The 19,272-nt window shown below is 62.6% G+C and overlaps 1 protein-coding gene across 1 annotated transcript; it reads left to right on the top strand.

Moving 5' to 3' along the window:
* Positions 1–3,037: 3,037 nt before the first annotated feature.
* BESB_007770 (uncharacterized protein) lies at positions 3,038–18,920 on the top strand (the record flags this gene model as incomplete). Its single annotated transcript, XM_029359531.1, has 8 exons — positions 3,038–5,809; positions 6,565–7,104; positions 7,674–9,497; positions 9,923–12,028; positions 12,244–12,992; positions 13,641–14,024; positions 14,356–16,723; positions 17,160–18,920. 8 exons carry the CDS (start codon positions 3,038–3,040, stop codon positions 18,918–18,920), a joined length of 12,504 nt encoding a protein of 4,167 aa, XP_029222444.1.
* Between the last annotated feature and the right edge of the window lie 352 nt (positions 18,921–19,272).

Here is a 19,272-nt window from a genome sequence, read left to right on the forward strand (position 1 = left end):
GGCGCCTAGCGCCCGCCGCGGGTCGTGGGGTGGGCGCACGGGAGCCACCCAGAAAGAGACACGAGTCGAGAATTACGGACGCATTCCAGCTGAAGCCACCCTCTGGGTAGCTAGAGAGGGATGTGCGCTGGAGGCGCAGAGCTGCGCTGGGCTATCTGCGTGGAGCTGTCTCTGGCGATCGAGTCGTCGTCGCCGCCCGCCGACCGCCGACCGCCTGGTTGAGAGACGTGGCGCCTCCGCTGGACCTGTTTATCGACTCGCCGCAGACACGGAGACTCTAAATTTGTGGGTTAGACGGCAGCTAGAGAACGTGGACGGCGGCGACTCTTCGTCTGGCGCCGAGACTGCCCGCGCCTGGCAGGGCGTTCGTTACGGGCTTAAAAAGAAGGAAGGCGACTGCGACGGTGGATCGAGTGCGGAGATTCAGAAGAGGTGCGTCTCAGAGAGCGAAGACTACTCGAAGAAACTCTAGAAACTCAACAAAGCATTCATCGTAACGAAAGGGTTGGGCTTGGCACCGGCACGGGGTGCGATACGGAGAGAGAGAGGAACCAGAAGAAAGAAAGAGATGACGACGATGAGGCAGAAGCGCGCGTGCGAAGACCGCTTCCAGTGGTGTTGCAAACGAAGGCGCGTTATCCACACGATGGAGGGCTGCAGAGTCGATCAGGCCAGGAATTGCCGACTAATACGAAGAGATGAGGGAAGACTGAACGCGCGTCACGCCTCAACCGCTCTCAAGAAAAAAGAGAAATACGACAAACAAGGGAGAAATGCGAATATGACATCTACTGGGGTCGCATTGTGTTTTCTTATCGACACACTTGCACGTCTGGCCGTTTAGAGCAAGGGGAGATGATGCATCTAGGGGCAAGCCGTGTCGCCTTAAAACCATCCCGTGGAAAACTTGACAGCAAAGCCTCGCGACGCACGAAATTGCAAAAATCAGGGAGAGAGGAAAGAAAAACTGACCTCATTCTCACCTGTTTGAAAGTGAGAAAAGAGGGCGACGCCTACCCTCCAAAGTAAACATGCGCCGTCTCTGCAGGCCAACCGTCGGACGAGAATGCTCTACGAAAAAAAAAATTACTTTAGTTTTTCTCGCCTTCCGAATCGGGGTACAGAAAGAAAGTGCGTGCGTCCACCTGTATGTACACTGCACTGAGCATCCAAACCGCACACTAGCCCCTCCCCTAGTCGCCCTGTTTGCTCACTTTTCACGTCTTGTTCTGCCGGCTTGCTAGCGCCTCTTTCCCTACACTCATCGCACATACATGCAGCGCAAGCTCAAGGGCCGTGGCGAGGGGTCGTCCCCGCTTCTCCCTGTTTCTTTCTCTCGCGTTGTTTAGCCTTGCCTCTAGCTTCGTTGCCGGTTCAATCATTCGTCAAGCCTCCTCTAGACACGACTTCCTTCCGCAGGTCTGACACAGCTCGAGATCCGATTCAGCGTTTCACCTCCCTCCGCTGGCGCCTTTGCCACGGCTCCCTCCGGGCCTGTCCCGCGATCGCATCGCATCGACTGTTTTGCCTCATTGTTCCATTTCCCTGCCTTTTCCTCCGCATCCGTCCTTCTGCGTTTGCTGCTTTGGTCTTCTTGTGTGCCGGACCCCCTTTCTACCTCTCTTTCCACCTGGCACCTCAGTGACCTCCTCGGCTCCATGGGAGAACCTTGCTGGACCGCGCAACGTTTCGCCTTGCGAGCTCGCCACGAAAGCCCAGCCAGGCGCTGCTCCAATACAAAAGCGCGGACTTCTGCCGCCCGCCTTCGCAATCCGAAGCAAAATTTCCTGACCTGCCTCCTTCAGAAGCTGCTCGAGCTTTTCTCGCGTGCCCTCTCACCGCGTGTTAGTTCTGGCGCCTCGCCGAACTCTCGATAGACAGGCACGCGCATGCGTCACTAGCAACAGAGACCCAGGTGCAAAATAAATGAACAGGTTTGGGTGGATTCGCGAATGTAAAGTTCTAGCAACCAGCGGGAGAGAGGGCATCAAATAAGGAGATAACGACTCTTTCTTGTAAAGAAAAGGCGAGGAATAAAGCCGCGGCTTCCTCTCCTTCCGCGCTCGCCCCATCCTGGCGGTCGGCTCTAGACAGCCGACTCGGCGCTCGACCGAGCCTCCCTAGAGAAATAAGGGGCTCGAATTCGCGTCACTGGCTCAGCCCTGGAGAGAAGAGAACAAGTGGCGCGTTGCCCTATTCCCCTTCTCCTCTCTGCTGGAGAAACGAACAGCGGGCTTAATCTCGCTGAGTCCTGCGCCGCGCACGTGATAACCGCGGCGTCACGATTTGCGCGAGAGACCAGGTGGCGGTTTCCGCGACGCAAAGAGGATCTCGACACCGATCTTGAAACTCCGTTCTTTGCCTCATGGACAGCTTGCCTCTCTCCTCGCAGCTGCCCCTCCCAGGCGGCAAGCCCCTCGCCATCTGTCGTTCGTCTCGCGGCGAGATTCTGCACTGGAGCAGCGGAAGAAAGCGACGTGGCTTCCTGGTCTCGGAGTGCAGGCAACGAGGAAAACGGGCGTCGACGTCTGCAGCAGATGGCCCTGAGAGCGGAAGTTTCATATAAACCGACCTACATACTGGGGAAGAAGATTAGGATGCCGCGGCAGGCGAGGCGACGGGCTGAAAAATATAATGAAACTGAGGAGCAGAAAGCAGAGAAGGCGACCTTGTCTGCCCTCTGCAGGCTTTCATACACGCTCTGTGTATGGAAGGAAGTTTTTGTTTTCCAGTCCCTGTCCGTTGCGCCTGAATGCCCGCATTGTAGCCGACGTAGTATGCCTCTGCGGTCACTATTTCCGTCATTGTCTTGTTTCGCTCTTCGTTCAGTTTGGGGGCACCTCACGCCTTTGCCTTCACTGTCGTTTCTCTGGAGGGGTGTATCTTCCTTTGCTTGCCGCGTAACTCGCCCCTTTCCTTAGCGCTTCCTTGTCTCGCCGCAACCTGCCTCCATCTCTGCAGTTCTTCTGGTCTCACTGCGTCCTTTCCCCCGCTCGCGGCCTTCACCTCTTCTCCGCTGTATGTGCACCTCGCCGGGATGGCGGCGCGAAGGCCGCGCGCTCCCTCTGGGGAGCCCTTCTTCACTTCTTCCTCCGCGTCGAATTCGTACTTCTTTTGCTCTTCCGGGGAGTCCCACTCGCATGAGAGAGATCGTGAGGGAGCCCTCGACTCTTCTTCTCGACTTTACTCGCCCGTGCTGACGCCTCCGCTGCTTCAGCCGACATCCGCTGCGCGGCCGTCGACGGCCCTTCCCCACTCCTTTCCCGGAGGCAGACCGCTCTCTGTGGCGGAGCTAGGCGCGGGCCGCCATTCAGCGCCGCTTACTTTCTCTCTCTCAGGCTGTATAGCTCAGGCGTCTCCTCCTTTTCTCTCACCTCCGTGTTCACTCTCTTCGCCTCTCCCCTCCGGGTCGCCCGCGCCCTCCCCGTCTCTCTCTTCGGCTACCTGCTCACCCTTCGCCTCCTCGCGGCCGCAGACGGAGACGCCTGGTGGCGCCGTCCGCCTGCCGCCGCCCCTGTCGGAGGCGCACCCGTCGCCGCTGTCTCTTTCGGCTTCGCTTCCTGCCCCAGCCTCCTTTTCCGCCTGCCTCTCTCTGCGGAGCAGCGGCGCCTCCTTCCCGGCGTCCGCGCCCACGGTGTGCCACGCATATCCTGCGGTGGCAGTCTCCGGATTACCCTCGCCGGCGGCGGGCTCCGCGTTTTCTTCTGCTGCGCAGTCTGCAGACGTCTTTTCCGCGCTTGACGCCTGGGAGTCTCCACAGGAGCCCCCTGACGCGCGAGAGCGCCGCCCGTCGAGTTGCGCGTCGCGCCAGCCTCACACCGAGAGAGCCTTCCGTCCTGCGCTGGGGCGGGCGCAAGGCGGGGGAGGCGTCATAGCGCCGCTGCGTCCCCCGACGTCTCCGCCGTTTCAAAAGACGCTGCAGGGAGAAACCCCGGCGGAGGGCGGCGCGGCGAAGCACTCACGCAGGATCGCGTCCCCCGCGCGATCCCTCTCGCCAGCGTCGTCAGCGTCGCTGCGCCCTTCTTCGGCCTCTGTCTCGTCCCTGTCTTCTTCCCCACCGACGGCGGCGGCCTCGGAGCGGGGCTGCGGTGGACCTACACCAGGGGTGGCGTCTGTGCCTGCCGCGACGCCGCCTCTTCGATCCTGCGTGTGCCCGCCGCAGCTCTCGTCGTGGGCGTCGTGCTGTCGGTACTGTTTGACCTGCATTCAGTGCGAGAAGCAGCTCGTTTTCGAGGAGGAGAGTGGGAGCGTCTTCCTGCGGCAATTCCTTGAGTGTCGCGCCCTGCTTCAGCACCTCGCGGGCGTCGAGAAGGATAAGCGCGAAGCAGCTGAGGAGGTCTTCTTCCGCTCCTCGTCGCACCCCGGAGTCCTGCTTGCCTTCACCGCCTTCGCCGTCTCGGGGCAAACCGAGCGAGGCTTCGTGCTCGCGTGCATCCACGCGCAGCACTACGCAGAGGTTCATACGCAGCGCCGCCGCAAGGAGAGAGAAGACGCGCGACGCAGCGGCCCGCGCGTCTCAAGCCAGACGGAAACCCGGGGCGCAAAAATGGACGCCCAAGAAGAAGGAGTTGCCGACGGCGACGACGCGGAGGAAGGAGGAGAAGCGGCCGCGCCCTGGGCTTTGACTTGCAGCAGCCGCGACGGGGAGAGGGGGGAGAGCTGCAGAGATGCGTTCAGCGCAGCTGGGGACGGCGGCAACGCACGAGGCGAACGAGCGCGGCGAGGCGGGACTGATTCGCGTCCTGCAGGCCGTCGGGCGCTCGCGGGAGAGAGGGGCAGACCCTCTGAACGAAACGGGAAAGCGCGAGGTTCGCCGCGGTCGTCTCGGCGTCCCTCCGCAGGTTGCGCGTCGACTGAAGAAGGCGACGCTGCGCGGCTGGATTTTTCGTTTTCCCTCACGCCGCCTTGGGCCGCGCCGTTGAGCCTCGCGCACGTGGGGTGGCGCCAGTCGCCCCGTGCGTCTTCGCTCCCTCTCGCTCTAGGGCGGGCTGCGAGTCCGCAGGCGCCGCCTGCCTCCGCGGCGGCCGCCTGCTCCTCCGCCCTGCAGGTGCTCTGCGCGACGCTGCTCCTGCGCCGCGTCGTGCTGCCGCACTGGGCGGCATTCTCCTCGGCTGAGCGCATCGCCTCCTCGTACCTCCTCGCGCACGCGCTTCTGCATGCCTCGCCACTCCTTCGGCCTCACCTCCACCGGCTCGTCTCTGCCGTTCTCGCAATCCGCACGCAGCGCGAGCGCGAGAGACAGGCGCGCCTCGACGCCGCAGAGGCGGCTGCCGGACGCGACGCTCGCCGCCGCTCTGCGCCCTGCGCCTCGAGGCACGCGAGGCACATCGTATCTCCCGACGCCCGCAGGCCTTCGCTGTCGCTGGCTTTCGCCGGCTCCGCGTCGCCCCTGAGAGGGAGTAGAGCGCCTGGAGGCAGCGGGCGGAGTGGAGACCTGAGCGTGAGCCCGCGGGAGAGGCAGGCGGCGGAGACAGCCGAGCCTCGCGTCGTCGCTTCCGGGCGAGAAGCGGGGGCGCGTGCGACGCGAGCGGAGGCGGCGAGTGTGTATTCAAAGGCGCGATCGGACAGCGAGGGAGAGGAGGAGGGCGATCCCGGCGGCATGGAGCCGGAGACCCTCGAGGAGGACGGCGCGGCCGCGTGGAGAAGCCGCCGCAGGTCTCAGACTCGCGACGTCTCCCTGGAGGGCTGCTGCAGAGCGAGCTGCAGCGCAGAGAACGCCTCCATGCACCTGGAGGAAGGGGCGATGAGCGACGAGAAGGAGCGCCAAGGCGAAGAGGGAGCGTGGATTCAGTTCAGGCTTCACTTGCTGGTAAGAGCGCGGCCCTCGCAGCAGAGAAGTAGCGGCTTTTTGCGCCGATCGCTCGCCGGTTTCACCGGGTTCTTGAGGTGTGTGCGATGCGCGCACATCAGTCGACATACATAGCGGCTTTAGCCGCCTGATTCCGTTTTGCGCAGTTCGCTTCTCTGTTTGCGTGAATCTCTGTCTCCCGGAGAACCCCCACGGCTTCGCCTGTCTCTCGCGCCCTCGGCTGGAGCGTTTCGTGCCCGCCGTCTCTGCAGATGAATCGGTGCTCGCCAGTGAAGCCTCACGTATCCATGCGCGAAGCAGAAAAGGTCGTTCTGCCGTTGCATGCCTTCTGAATTAGCTTCTGCACGCAGCCCTGTGAGCGCGGCGCCTCTACACGCAGCGTCCGTCTGGATATGCGGACTTTTGCGTCGCATCAAGCTCGTGTGCATGGCTCAGGCCCACAGACGCGCGCAGTTGGATATTCAAATATGTGTGGACGGTTGCCGTTTTATCCTCCGTTTGCTCACCCGTGCGTACAAGTGAGTGACGTTCTTTCTGCGCGTCGGAGTAACGCACAAGCTGCTGTCAGCTGCGCCTGCATTTGACTGTCGAAAAAAAGTTTGAACTTCTGTACCAAGGCGAGATCCTGAAATACGTTTGCCAAGTGTTCAGCGATATATGTAAGAATCAACACGATTCGAGGCTGTTTTACGATGATAAATTGGGGGAAAATTGTGGGAATTCACCCAGCTGGTTTTGACTGTGTTCCGCCGCAGACCCTCCTCCGCCTGTGCCTGGAACCTCCTTTTGGCCCTTCGTCTTCCTTCTCGGGATCGTCTGTTCCGCCGCCTCCTCGCCCGCCCCCAGCTGCGCTTCTCGACGCTCAGCTGTCGCTTCTCTCTCTGCTTCTTTCGCTGGTCGACGAGAACGCGTTCGGCGCCCTCGTGCTGCCGCTCTCCTTTTCTTCTCTGGAGCGCCACTCTTCGTTGTTTAACCAGATTCTTCCATCCTCCGCGGGTCTCGCTTCGGCGTCTTTCTGCGCGGGCGCTCCGGGGCCCTCGCCGTCGTCTGTTCCCTCGGCGTCCTACGCCCTCGGCGCCGCTTCTCCGCTGTTCTGCCCCTTCCTGATGGTCTTGCTCGATGTTCTGCTGAAGGCTTTAAGAGAGCTTGTGCCGGCGTCTTCGGCGTGCTTTGGACTCGTCTTCACGGGCCTCACTGCGGGCGGCGGCTCCTCCGCCTCCGCCGCACTCGCCCTCGACGCCAGGCACGCAGGCGGCAGCGCCCTGGCGCTCACCAAGGCGAGACTGGGGCCCCAGGTATCGAGTTAAACTGAATTTCGACAGAAGATATAAATACATCTATGTAAAAATATTTGTATGAATATATGTATAAATATGTATATGTGTATGCACACATATGTATCTGCTCTTGAGCCGCGTAGACCAGTGCAGCAGCTGCTGTCCTTGGCACTGGAGGCGCGCGTCCGTATGCAAATACTTTGTTTGTTTACTCATATACATTCATGTCCATTTATTCACTTATTTCTTGTTATTTCTTTACTCTTCTGTTTATGCTTGCGCGTGTGCATGCCTGGAAAGAACGGTGGGAGCGCTGCGAGGAGACGCGTGTGCAGTTGCATGTAGAGATTAGGGTTTTCCTTCCTTCACAGGCATTTTCGGCCGTACACCTCACCATGCGCTTCACACGCCCTCGGGAAGAGACGGAGACACTTTTTTTTTCCTGAGCGCTGAGGCGACTCCTTCTCTGCCGCTTCGACCTGGAGGGGGCGGTCGAGAGATGCGACTTGCGCCCGTGCGCGTCTCCTTTTCTTCGTGCAGCTGTCATTATTGGTGTCTCTTTTTCGGTGTTTTCTGTTTCGTTCCAGTTTTCTCTGCCGTCGCCTCTTCTAGCGAGGGCCATCGTCGATCTTTATCGCGCCCTACTCCGCGCCGCGTCCCGCCTCTCGGCCTTGTTCTTTCAGCCCCCCGCCTTCTCGCTGGCGTGGGGAGCGGATGGCAGCTCTGCGCTCAGGTTTTCTGCATCGTCACATGCGCCGACTACCTGCGCCTTGTCGCCCTCCTTCTGCCTTGCGAGGAGGCCTATCCTCCCTGCGTGCCTAGGAGAAGGAGCTCCCTCCATTGAAGAGAAGGAAGGGCCGAGGCGGCGAAAGGGCTCTCAGCGCCTCGACCTGAGACAGGAGAACATTTTTCGCTACCTTTTGCTCTTCTGGGAAGACCTTCTTCGCCCACTGACCTTCTCGGTGCCGAGCTTCTCTTCGCTCTTTCTCACGCTTCTTCGCTGCTCCAGCTCGCGACTGACCGACGCCGAATACATCGAAGTCGCTGTTTCGTGCGTAAAGGGCTTGGCAGCCTTTCCCACTTTCCTGGTGACCTTCGAGCTCTGCTGTGCCTCTCTCTCTGCGCTCGCTGGGCGCCTCTTGCCGCCGGTCTCGGCACGCCGCGCCCGCCCGGCGGCCGCAAGAAGGCGGAAAGGCACCTTCCGCACAGACAGACTTCTGTCTGCGATGCGGCGCAACGAGAGCGATGCGCGCTCATCTTCCTTCGGGTTTCCGCGGGGCGCCCTGAAGGCAGAAGGAGACGCCGAGGCGGGTCTGTGTAGGGCCGCTCGTGGCGGACTGACGCCTGACGGGTGCGGAGGGGAGCGACAGACGACAGGGAGGCTTCTGGCGTGCGCCGACGAGAGACAAGCGCTGATTCGGCGGGGGCAACGGGCTGATGTCACCCCCATGCGCGAGGGGCACCAAGGACGGCGACGCGGCGAGTCCCTCGGAGGCAGAGAGGCACGACTCGATGCCGGCGGCCGCGGTGAAGAGACAGGAGATGGAGGGCGAGAAGAACAGGAGGAAGATGAGAGAGACGAGAGCGAGGATCAAGCGGCGAGGCGACGGGCTGAGACGCCGTTTGCGTTCCAGCGCGACGAGATGATGTTGCCTGGCGCCCTGGAGGGCGACGGCGCTTTCAGCCTCGCCGGCGTAGGGCCCTGCGGCGAGGCGGAGACGCACTCAGAACACAAGGGGGGCAAGGGAAAGGCCTACACCGGGGGCAGAGGCGCGAGCAGGGCTCCGCGAGGAGGGCGGGAGGCTCTGAGGTGTATCTCAGGTGCAGAGGAAGACGCGCTTGAAACCGCGCTAAGGGGGGACGTGGACGCGAGAGGACCGGAGCCCGGGGCGAAAAGCAGGTCAGGTTGTTTCGCGCTGCCGCCAAACCCCGTCACGCCGTCTCGCTGGTCGGCTTCACTGCGACCTCGTCGTGCCCTCTTGCCATGCGCCGACTCGCCTTCCGTCGCGCGGGACGGCCATCGCCTCGGCGCTGCGCTCTGTCTCGCGTGTCTCTCTTGTCTCTCCGCGGCGCCGACCTGCAGCGGCCGCAGGCGCTCCCGCGGGTCCAGGCGGCGGATGGGGCGGCGCGCGGGCGGGCAGCTGCCGCTGGCGCTGCTGCGCGGAGTCCTGGAGTCCTGTCAGAGGCTCGCCGCCCGCGTGCCCGGCACCGCGAAGCAGATCACCGAGGGCGCGCTGGAGATCTGCATCGAGTTGCTGGGCAGGTACCTCCGCATGTTTGACACGCTGCTCCTGGAGGAGGAAGAGGACGGCGCGAGCTTCGTATTCGCCTACGACGAAAGCCAAGAGAGGCGTGCAGGCGCGGCGCGGCATCACGGCCGCGCGCACTCCGGGACGGCCCTCGTCCTCCACGTAGGCGTCGCTTGCATCCGGCGTGGAGGAGTTGCTGGGCTCGAGACTCGTTCAGAGGCTTATCCTTTCTCCGGCGGAGCGATTGGCATGAGCCTAGTCGCCGACTTAGCCAGCCTGGCGGCCCCCACCATCCCCTTCTCTCGTTTTGTCTCGCGGTCTCCACGCCAGTGGCCCGTGTGGTTCCTCCTGTGTTGCCACTTTCGTCCTCTTTCTCGTCTCTCTCGATCGCCGTGTCGGCTCTCACTGCCCTTTGCGGTGTGTGTCGCGGGCTGCCTCATCGCAGTGTTTTCTGCGTGCGACTCGCGGGTCGCAAATCCCTCTCTGGCTCGCTCTCCGCGTCTCACGCTGCCCCTTTGTTTCCGCTTCTCGCTCTCGATGCCGCACGAGACTTGCTTATTTTCGCGCGTCGCGTGATGTGTTTTCAGGTGGTTCGTCTTCTGTCGGTGCTGGCTGCGAGCCCGCACTCGGACTGCTTTTTCCCGTCGTCCCTCCCTGCCGCGTCTTCGCCTCCTCTTCTTCTTTCGCTTCTCCTGTCGCTCATCGTGCCCTACTGCCAGCTTCCTCCCTCAGAGGAAAAACAGCTCCTGGAGCACCGCTCGACGTCGCTTTCCTTCGCGCTGTATCCGCCGTCACCCGCCAGCAAGCCCTCGCAGACTCTGGAGCAGGCCGCGCCTCCCCGGAGCTTTCGTTTGTCTCCTTACTTGTCGGTTTACCGCGCGCGGCATCCTGGCGCTTCCGCGTGTTCGCCTGCCTCGCGCTGCGCGTGTGCTAAGCGGCTCGAGAGGCCCAGGCGAAGCCCGCAAGCTGCGAGAAGACAGGGGGCGGTCGCGCGATTCCGACAGGGCAGAAGCGCGTCGGCACTCCAGAGTGAGGCTGAGCGCCCCCCCCCGTATCGTCCGGTCTCGCCGGCGCCCCGCTTCGCTGCGCCAGAGGAGATCGCCGCAAGGCGAGGGCGCGCGGGGACGGCGACAGCCGCTCTCTCGGCGGCTGCGCAGATTCAGGGGCGAGGCGGAGCTGGGCTTCCGCTTGGCGCCGAGGAAGCAGGCGAGGACCGAGAGACGCCGCGCGAGCCCGGAGGAGAGGGAGAGAGAATGGGCGAACCTCGCGCCGACGGCGAGCCAGCTGGCGGGCGAGGAGGATCTGAGCCGCCGCTACGGTGCTGCAGGTGCGCATGTGTTGTGAGTCTTGGCGCGGCGGACTGCGCTGGTGGACGATCCTCTCGAGGGCGTCGAGACGCAGAGGCCCTTCTTCCCCGCTCCGCCGAGGAGAGTCGAGAAAGCCTCTCCCAAAGGGCGCAAGGGCATGAAGGTGCCACGGAGAATCTGGCCTGGGACGTCAACGGGGTGGTGAGTGCTCGCCCGGCAGCCTCGTCTTCTGCTTCATCCTTGCCTGCTTTGCCGCCTCGGCGGAGCCAGGGTGCATGTGCGCCGACCGGTGCATGCGCACAGTATTCTTCCTCCTATGGCGCTTCCCACTCCGCGCTTCGCGCGGTCTGTCGTCTTCGCAATGAGGGAAAAGGGGCGCTTCTCCACACTGTTTCGTCTTGCGCCGGTGCCGCAGACCCCGAAGATCGCGAGCCGACCGGCAGTCGGCGGGACTCTGCGGCACGACCTCTGGAGGCAGCCGCTGAGGCCGAGCGAGGGGGAGAGACGCACTTCCGCGATCGCACAGACGCTCACGAAGGCAACAGCGGAGGCGCGCGAGGAGAGAGACAGGAAGAAGGTCGTGCGTGGGTGAGGAACAGGAGAAGACGCGCGCGAAGAGGAGAAGCGCGGCTGCAGAGGCAGGCGCAGCTCGCATGCGTTGCAGACGGTATTGAGGAGGAGGAGGATGAAGAAGAAGATGGGTCGATTAGGACAGCGTTCCTGAAGCTGATCCGCACCCTGGAGAGGCCGCAGAGACGGCGGCTGCTTCCCGCTGGGGGTGCTTACCCTTTTGTGGCCTTTGGGGCCGCGGATCGCCTCGAGCTCTTGGCGCCTTATTCTCCTTTCGTTGAACGCCTTCCCAGGTCGTGCGCATGCGACGCCTCGTCACGGTCTTTCTCTTCGTCTCGCTCTTCTCGCTCTTCCTCCGTCTCGCGTTCCACGTCGCGCTCGCGGTTCTGTCCCTCCTCTTCCTCTTCGTCGATCGCGGTTTTTTCGGGGTCTTCCTCAGACTCAACAGAGACCGAAGAAGGTCACGTCGCGCCTGCGGCGTTGCCCGCAATGCAGGCGCGTGAACCTCGAGGGTTTTATCGCGAAACCTGCTTCGAAGCTTTTGGCTGCGCAGCCTTCCGCCCTCGCTGTGCATCGAGCGCCGCACCGGCCCTTTCGGGAGAAGAAGAGGAAGCGATTGACGACGAGGACTCATTTGAGTCGGAAGAGGAAGATCTGCTTGAGAGCGAGGAAACTCTAGCGAGAGCCGAAGAGGGCGAAGAGAGCCGGAGGGCCCTGTGGACAGCCGCGGCAGTTGTGGAGGCTGCGTCCTCTGCCGTTCAGCTGGGCGAAGCGCGCAAGAGAGAGGGCGCGCCGCGCTGGTGGAAGATGACTGAGGTAAGCAGAGCAAAACATGTCCGTGTCTCATATCTAGAGGGGAGAAACAGGTAAAGCGACAGTCGGGGGAGGTTGACGCTTCGGGACCCGAGGGGGCGGGACGGCGGCGCTCGTTCCGGCCGCATGAGGCGCGTTCGCTTTTCGAATCGCGCACGTCTGCTTTGACGTGTGTGATTCACTTTCTTCGCGCGGCTGGCGCTGGGTATGCTTTGCAGGTAGCGCTGTGGGCTGTCGGATCGGTGTCTGCCACGCTCGCGCGGCTTCCGGCTCCTCAGGCGGCGGTCTCGTCGCAGGGGGTCGCCGCCCCGGAGGCGGGCCAGCTGGCCCGCGGGCCAGCTGACTACAGAGGCCGGGGCTCGGCTCAGGAGACAGGCAGGGGGTCTGCGGACGCGCGGAGTCGGCGCGTCCCAGCGGCGATGGCGCAGGCGCTGTGGAGCGCGAGCTCGAGCGCAGGCGTCGAGTCGCTGATTAAGACTGTCGCTGCGATTTTGACGGCGTCAGGCCAGAAGGCCGCGCGCGTGTGCGCCGAGAAGACTGCGCAGAACGGCATGCGAGGCGAAGAGCCGCTGCAGAGCCGCGGGCAGCTCGCCGAGGGGACAGAGCCAGAGGAAGCCGAGAAAGCGATGGGGGCCAACAAGCCGCCGTTTGTCTTCGATGCCGCACCCGAGCGCCTGCCGTCGTTCGCCGCTTCTGTGTCCGCTGGCGCCGCTGGCCTCAACGGGCGGGGCTACGGCGCGGGCGACGGGCGCGGCGCCCCCTGCGGAGGCGTGGAGGGGGACGAGGAGCCTGGCCGCGAGGAGAGCGAAAAGGAGGAAGACCTCCCGCTGCTCAAAGGGCGATCGCTCATTGTCGCAAAAAACTTAGCCGGCTACCTGGTGACGCACTACGGCGCAGATGAACTCCACGCTCTAGCGCGGTTGGCCTTGCGGAGCTGCACCGATCCGAATCAGCATACCGTGGTTAGGTGAGACCCGTATACGGCTCGCGCTAAATACTTCCAGCCTTGTGTTCGCCCCTCTCTCCTGGGCGACAAGGGCCGCCGTCTCCCTCCTCTCGCGTTTTTCTTGCCGTCAGAGTAGTCCTCCTTGCCCTGAGCTGCTCTCACAGCGTGGGGGTGCTGCAGCCGTCGCGGATCTAGTCTGCCGCATCAGTGAGGCGTCTGTGTCCGCATACTAAAGGTTCTAAGTCTTGCCTTACTCTTCAGAAAATTTTAATCATATTCGATTCATCAGGTGAAGTAAAACTAAAAAATGTATATATATATATATATATATATTTAAAAACTTATTAATATATAAAAACGAATATTCAGTAATAAATTTGTAATTTATAAATGGAGTACGCGTGCCTTGGGGCCTGTCTCGTGAGTCCCTGCATGTGTCTCCGCCCCCGCGAGTCTACCTCCAGCGCGTGCTGCCCCACCACCCAACGCGCATCGAAGATATGAGTGCTGCAGACGCCCTCCGCGTGTTTGGTGGCTGGCGTCTCTGGGGCCACGCCTAGCTGTGGTTTTTATGTTGTTAATGTCTCTTTGTATGGACGATATGGTCGACGCAAGTGGACAGCCTAAATACTAGCAAACGGAACTGTGTGCGCGCTCTTTCCTTTGCAGGCTGTGTAGCTTTGTGGCGTTCGAGGGATTAGTCGCAGCCCTGAAGGAGACTCCGCCGGGCGTCGCTTTTGAGGCAGACTTGATTCCGGCGGTCATCGAGAACGCCGGCGGGCTGCTGCCGCGTCTCTCCGCGACCACGTGCGGCGACTTTCTTCATCTCCTTCTGCGCATTCTGCGCGGCTTCCCAGTCGCCGCACACCTCTACTCGCCTCCACACATGCAGAGCCTTATGTGGCGAGCGTGGCAGAAGGCCGCGCAAATGCCGCAGCTCAACGGCGTGTTCCAGGCGCTTCTCAAGGCGTGCCTGGCGGTAAGCGCGCAAGACGGGAAGCCGACTGGCGCAGAGACGCGCGAGGCGGGCGACGCGTGCGAAGCGGCCGTCAGGTGAGTGCGGAGAGACAGAGGGGGGAGTGAAAACAAATTGCACAAAAAGGAAGGAAGGCAAAGAAAGGGGCACGATAATGAGCCAAGCGACCGCGGCAGCGCGTCCGGAGGCGGGGTCAGATGGGGAGGGGGGCGGAGGGGGTGGTTGGAACATGCGCGCGACCAGCAGGAGAAAGAGAGGAGCATGGCACGGGGTTTTCTACCCACCACGACCGTTTGCTGCAGGACAGTCGCAGCTCTGATTGAAACTAGAAGCGACCAACGCAGTATACGCGATGAACTGCCCCTGTGTGTACCGCTTGCTGTGCGCTATGTCGTTCCTTTTTTGCAGCCTGGCGATTCAGGAGCGTCTCGTGCCTCGGCTTTTCGGCCTCTTGGAGAAGCACCGCGTGGACGTCACGGCGCACCAGGCGCAGGAGTCTCTGCAGAGAGGTCTCGAGACCTCCTCGGAGCCTGAGTCCGCGGAGCCCGGTCGTCGCGCCTCTTCTTCAGCTCTCCGCTCGTCGCCCTACGTGGCCTGCATGTGCGTAGAAGCCGTGCAGACGGTCTTCGCATCGCAGCCGCTTCAAGCGCCTTCGCGTCGCCCGTTTTTTGGACCGCTTGATACTGTGCCGCGAGCAGTGACCCCCGAGTGTCGCCAGCCAGCAGGTCGGCGGTTTTCTGCGGGGGCTGAACTCGCCCGCGACCCTGGAGTCGCCTTTTTGATGGAGCTAGACCGCGCAGGAAAGCGCGATGGAGGCGAAGGCGAGCAGCGTGGAGAGCTTAGGCGGTCTCCACCGAGGGCCTCGTCAGTTGCAGCGGCGTCTCGCGCACGCCGCAGCTGTGTGGGAGACGAGGGAGGAGAGGTGCTCGCCGAGGACTGCGAAGGAGGAACGGGGGAGGTTTCGCGTGCCTTCGCGTCTCACCGCGAGAGCGCATCGGTTGAGGAGGAGCTCGTGGCGGGGGGAGCGAGGCCGAGCGAGGACGGGGGACGAGGCGACAGTCCGCGCCTCTTCGTCGTCTCTCCGCTTCTGCCTCTTCTCTGGGACTGCATGCGCGAAATTTGCGGCGTCTGCATGTTGACTGAGGACGACGAACTTCTCCGCCTCGGCTCTGAGTGCATCGCGGTTTTCCTTCTTCACACGCATCCGCCGTCGCTCCCTCCGCCTCACCCCTGCGCCTTCGTCTCCTCCGTTGTCCCTCTCCGCAGCGCGGCGCAAGCGGCCGAGCCGGAGGACGGTGGAGCCCAATCAAGCGGCGATTGCGAAAGGCTTGCGCTATGTCATCCTCAGGGGGCATCATCGGAAGGCCTTGCGCCATCGTTTGCGTTTCTGTCATGCTCTCCCCACGCGACGGGAGAGCCCGAGGCGCGGCAGGAGGAGGCGCGTTGGTCGTCTCTGGATCGCGAGAGGCGCCGCATGACGGAGGCGCTGCTGTTTCCCTATGTACTTCCTGTCGCAGGGCGGCTGCTCAACGATACGTCTCTGGATGATTCCGCAGCGACGCATGTGGCGGGGCTCTGGGAGACTATCTTCTTTTGTTTTTTCTTCGATCGCGCGCTTCTTTTCCCTTCGCATCTTCAGGAGCTGCTAGTGCTTCTCGTGCGGCGCCATGCGCGCGCCAGCGGCGAAAACGTAGTGGAAGCCGAAAGCGGGAAGCGCCAGCGCGCGGATCTCCTCACGGCAACCTGTTGGTTGACTCTGTTCGACGTTCCTTCGCTTTTTTCGCTGCTGGCGAACACGCCGCTCGAAGAAAGAGAGGCAGAACTGGCGGGCGCGCAGCCCGGAGGCGCCACGCGGAGCGCCCAGGCACGGCGCAGCAGCGGCGAAGAGGCAGCAACCCGAGACGCGCTAAGAGGCCACAGCGGGGAGGAATGCAGCCCCAGGCGCGAGAGGAAGGCGCTTGACTCAGCGGATCTGAGGAAGCGAACGGCTGCAGAGGGAGAGGAATATAGGGGCGAAGGAGAAGGCGTCGCGGAAAGCACGAGGCTCCGCGCCACGGACCGCGAAAGGCGAGCGGAGAGTCAATCTGTTCAACACAGAGAGGGGATGGAGCAAGATGGGCTCTACGTGCGCACTTGCAGACGAGATCTCCGGGGGGATGGGGACTTGCAGAAAGAGCAGCAAAGTGTCTCTCCTTCTGAGCCGCGTGACGCGGCCCGTTCGTCGTCTCTCTCGCGTTCGATGCTGGCCTACCTGGTCACCGAGGTGCTCTCGGCGCTGAGGGGCTTGAGGCCTCCGCCGGAAGGAGAGGGGGACGGAGACGAAGAGGGATGGCCCAAGAGAGCGCGACGCGGCGCGCGGCCGGGGGCACACAACGAAGAGAAAGGAGCGGAGATGGAAGCGTCGCCTGAGTTCATCAGGTTGCGATACACCCGAAACGTGCACATCAACCTGGTATGTGCGTTGCTTGCGCACTGTGACGCTGCGACACTCCGCGCTCTCGTCGCGGACTCTCTCGAGGGGCGTGGCGGCCGCCTGGCGGGCGGGCGCCCTCGAGGGGGCACCCTCTCCTCAGGGAGGGCCTCCGCCCCTGCGGTTTCCTGTGAAGCAGAGCGAGGAGACTTTTCCTTCTCGGGCTTTCCTCGTTCTCCTCGCGAGTTTCAGGAGACTTGCCGGCCGGCGGCTCGCCGCTGCAGTGTGGAGCAGCAGAGGGCGAGAGGGCGACAGCGAGGCGACGCGAGCAGCGACTTCGAAGGCGAGCGAAGCCTGGCGACAGAGGTAAGGCGTTGTAGTCCGACGCAGAGAAGGAGCAGGGCTTCGACTTGAGGACAACAGACGTTTTGCTCCGTCGTTATCCGCAGCGAGCGGTTTCGTCATTGGTGTTCGCAGCGCTAGTCACCTATGTGAATCTGCTTTGAGTGCCGAAATACGCGTTTGCGGTCGGAGTCCCATCTGTCTTCTGAGGCGCTGGTGCCCCTAGAAGGCAGAGGAGGCGTTTCGGAAGTGTGTTGGTCCCTACAAGCTGATAAAGAAAACCAGTTTCGTGTATTGAACTACGGGTTGCTGGCGCGTTGAAGGCACTGGCGTCTTCTTTCTGCGTCGCTAATCCGGGGAGAGTCACGCTCTGTTGGTTTTCCGGATGCTTTTTTGGCGACTTCTTTCTCACGAGTTTTGTCGTTGCCGCGGGGGGCCTTTCGTCTGTGTTTCTCTGCAGCTTCTCTGCCACGTCCTTCGCCTGGGCCTCCCTGCTGAACGGCTCCGACAAGCTGCGCTCTCTGCTGATCGCAGTCTCAGTTTGGCGAGTGCGTCTTCATCGCAAGCGCCTTACTCGGCGTCCGCGCCCCAGAGGTCGCGGAGCCTGGAGTCTTTCCGCTTGGCCTCCCTTTCCGCCGAGGGCCTTCACCACGCCGCCGACGGCCGCGCCTGCCGCTCCATTTCAGGGACTTACAGGCACGAGCTCTTCGACGGCGAACCTGCGAAGCAGGGAGTGGAGCACGCTCATGACTTTGGGCGCTTTGCTTCCGGTCAACCCTCCGCCAGCGGAGGACCTCTCACACATGGGCAAGAATTTAGCGAGATCCGGGGGCTTTTTCGGCGAGAGAGAGACTTCGCCAGCGCCACGTCTCCGAGACGCGGACGCGCGGAGTCAAGCGGAGTCGGCGTGAACGAGGATGCTTTTCTTGTAAGGCGAGCAGAAGGGCCTCGCCCGCTCTCTGCTTCTCTCTGCGAGGAGCGCGGTGACCAACCGGCCGCTAAGGGCGAGATGGAGCCGGCCGATTCTCTGCTTTACGGACAGCGTCCAGACAGGCTCACGTCGACTCTCGCTCGAAGTGTGACGACGCGCGGCGCTCAGCCCGTGACCGCCTTTCTCTTAAGGGAAATCTTGCAGATTTCCGAGCAGCAGGGATGCTTCGGCTGTGTGGCGGCGGCGTGTCCAAGGCGACGCGCGCTGGACGAGCGCCGCGGGGGCTGGCCAGGGGGCGCAGACGCGACAAGGCACCTTCTGCTGCCGCAAGAATCCGACCCGAAGCAGGACGCCGCCGATCGGCTCCTGGCGAAAACGCTTTCTCGGAGGGCGCGCGGGCGTCGGACGATCTTCGACGAGCGTAGGGCCCGTGACCCGCTTTTCCTCGATCCCTCGGAGGAGCGTGTGCTTTCGTTCCTGCGCGACTGTGTGGCGCGCATGTCGAGACTCGAGTCGTGGGCCTTGGATCGCCGGGTGAAGTCCCTGTGGGGCGACTTGGACTGGCGCCTTCGGGAGCTGATCGCTCAGCTCGCGGCGCCTAGGCGAGAGGCTGGCGTGGTGAGAAGCGCTCCGCGGAGCCTATGCGCAGAGAACTGCTTCACAGGCGAAGAGCCTTTCCTCCCCCGTCCTGCAGGAGATCGCGACAGGGAAGCTAGTTCTGGGCCTGCATCCCTTCAGGGAACCGCCTTCTATTCGCACGCGCGAGGCGCCGCAGACGTTCTTGACCCTGGATTCGCTGAGCCGGTCTCGAGGACAGGTCACCGCGACGCAAGGCGGGGGGCAGCAGCAGAGCGACAGGAAAGTGCTTGCCCTATCCTGCAGGGGCTTCACATCGGGGCAGTCAGCGTAGTGCAGCTTCGTGATGACGCGTCCTCAGCGACACACGATGTCGCTTTCGTGAGTTCGTGGGATGAAGAGTTACGGAAGAGAGACTACAGCCTCGAGCGTGCCGCGCGACCGGCCGGGCTCCTCAGCGACGCCGCCGAAGGCACAGATCGAGAATTGATTCAGCAAGCCGCAGGAGACGCCCTCCAAGGCGACCCCGGGCTTGGGGCCTGTTCCTTGGCTGAGGCGGCCTCGTGGGCGAAACAGTTTCGCGAGCTCCGACGGACCAGAGGAGACCTGGGAAGGCGGCAAGCTGAGCTCCTTCGCAGGATGCGAGGGCCTCGGGCCTGCTTCTCGCAGGCGGAACTCTACGAGGACGATGAGGCCGCCATGAAATGCGACTAGAGCGAGGAGCAAGAATGATTTGGGGGTGCGATGTAAGGTGGTTTTCAAGGGCTTGGAAGGCCTGGCCATAAGCGCCCCGCAGTCGGCGAGAACGCCTTCGTGATATGGTGCGGACAAGCATGGCGGCGCATTGCACGCGATGGTGCGCTGTCTGCTTCGGCGCCGAGGCTTTTCTGAAGTCGAGGATCGAATCTGTTTGGTTTGTTTCCGAGCTGTGCGTGTTCAGTCTCCTGGGTCTGTGCTAGGTATCCATAACGGGCCACGTGCCTTTCGGTCCTCAGAGCGGTGTTAGACTACGTGGCAGAAGTCCGCCCACCCGTGAAGATAGCTGAACCACGAAGAGGTCTTAGGA

This window comes from Besnoitia besnoiti, chromosome I (assembly GCF_002563875.1).
Source record: "Besnoitia besnoiti strain Bb-Ger1 chromosome I, whole genome shotgun sequence".
Lineage (NCBI taxonomy): Eukaryota > Apicomplexa > Conoidasida > Eucoccidiorida > Sarcocystidae > Besnoitia > Besnoitia besnoiti.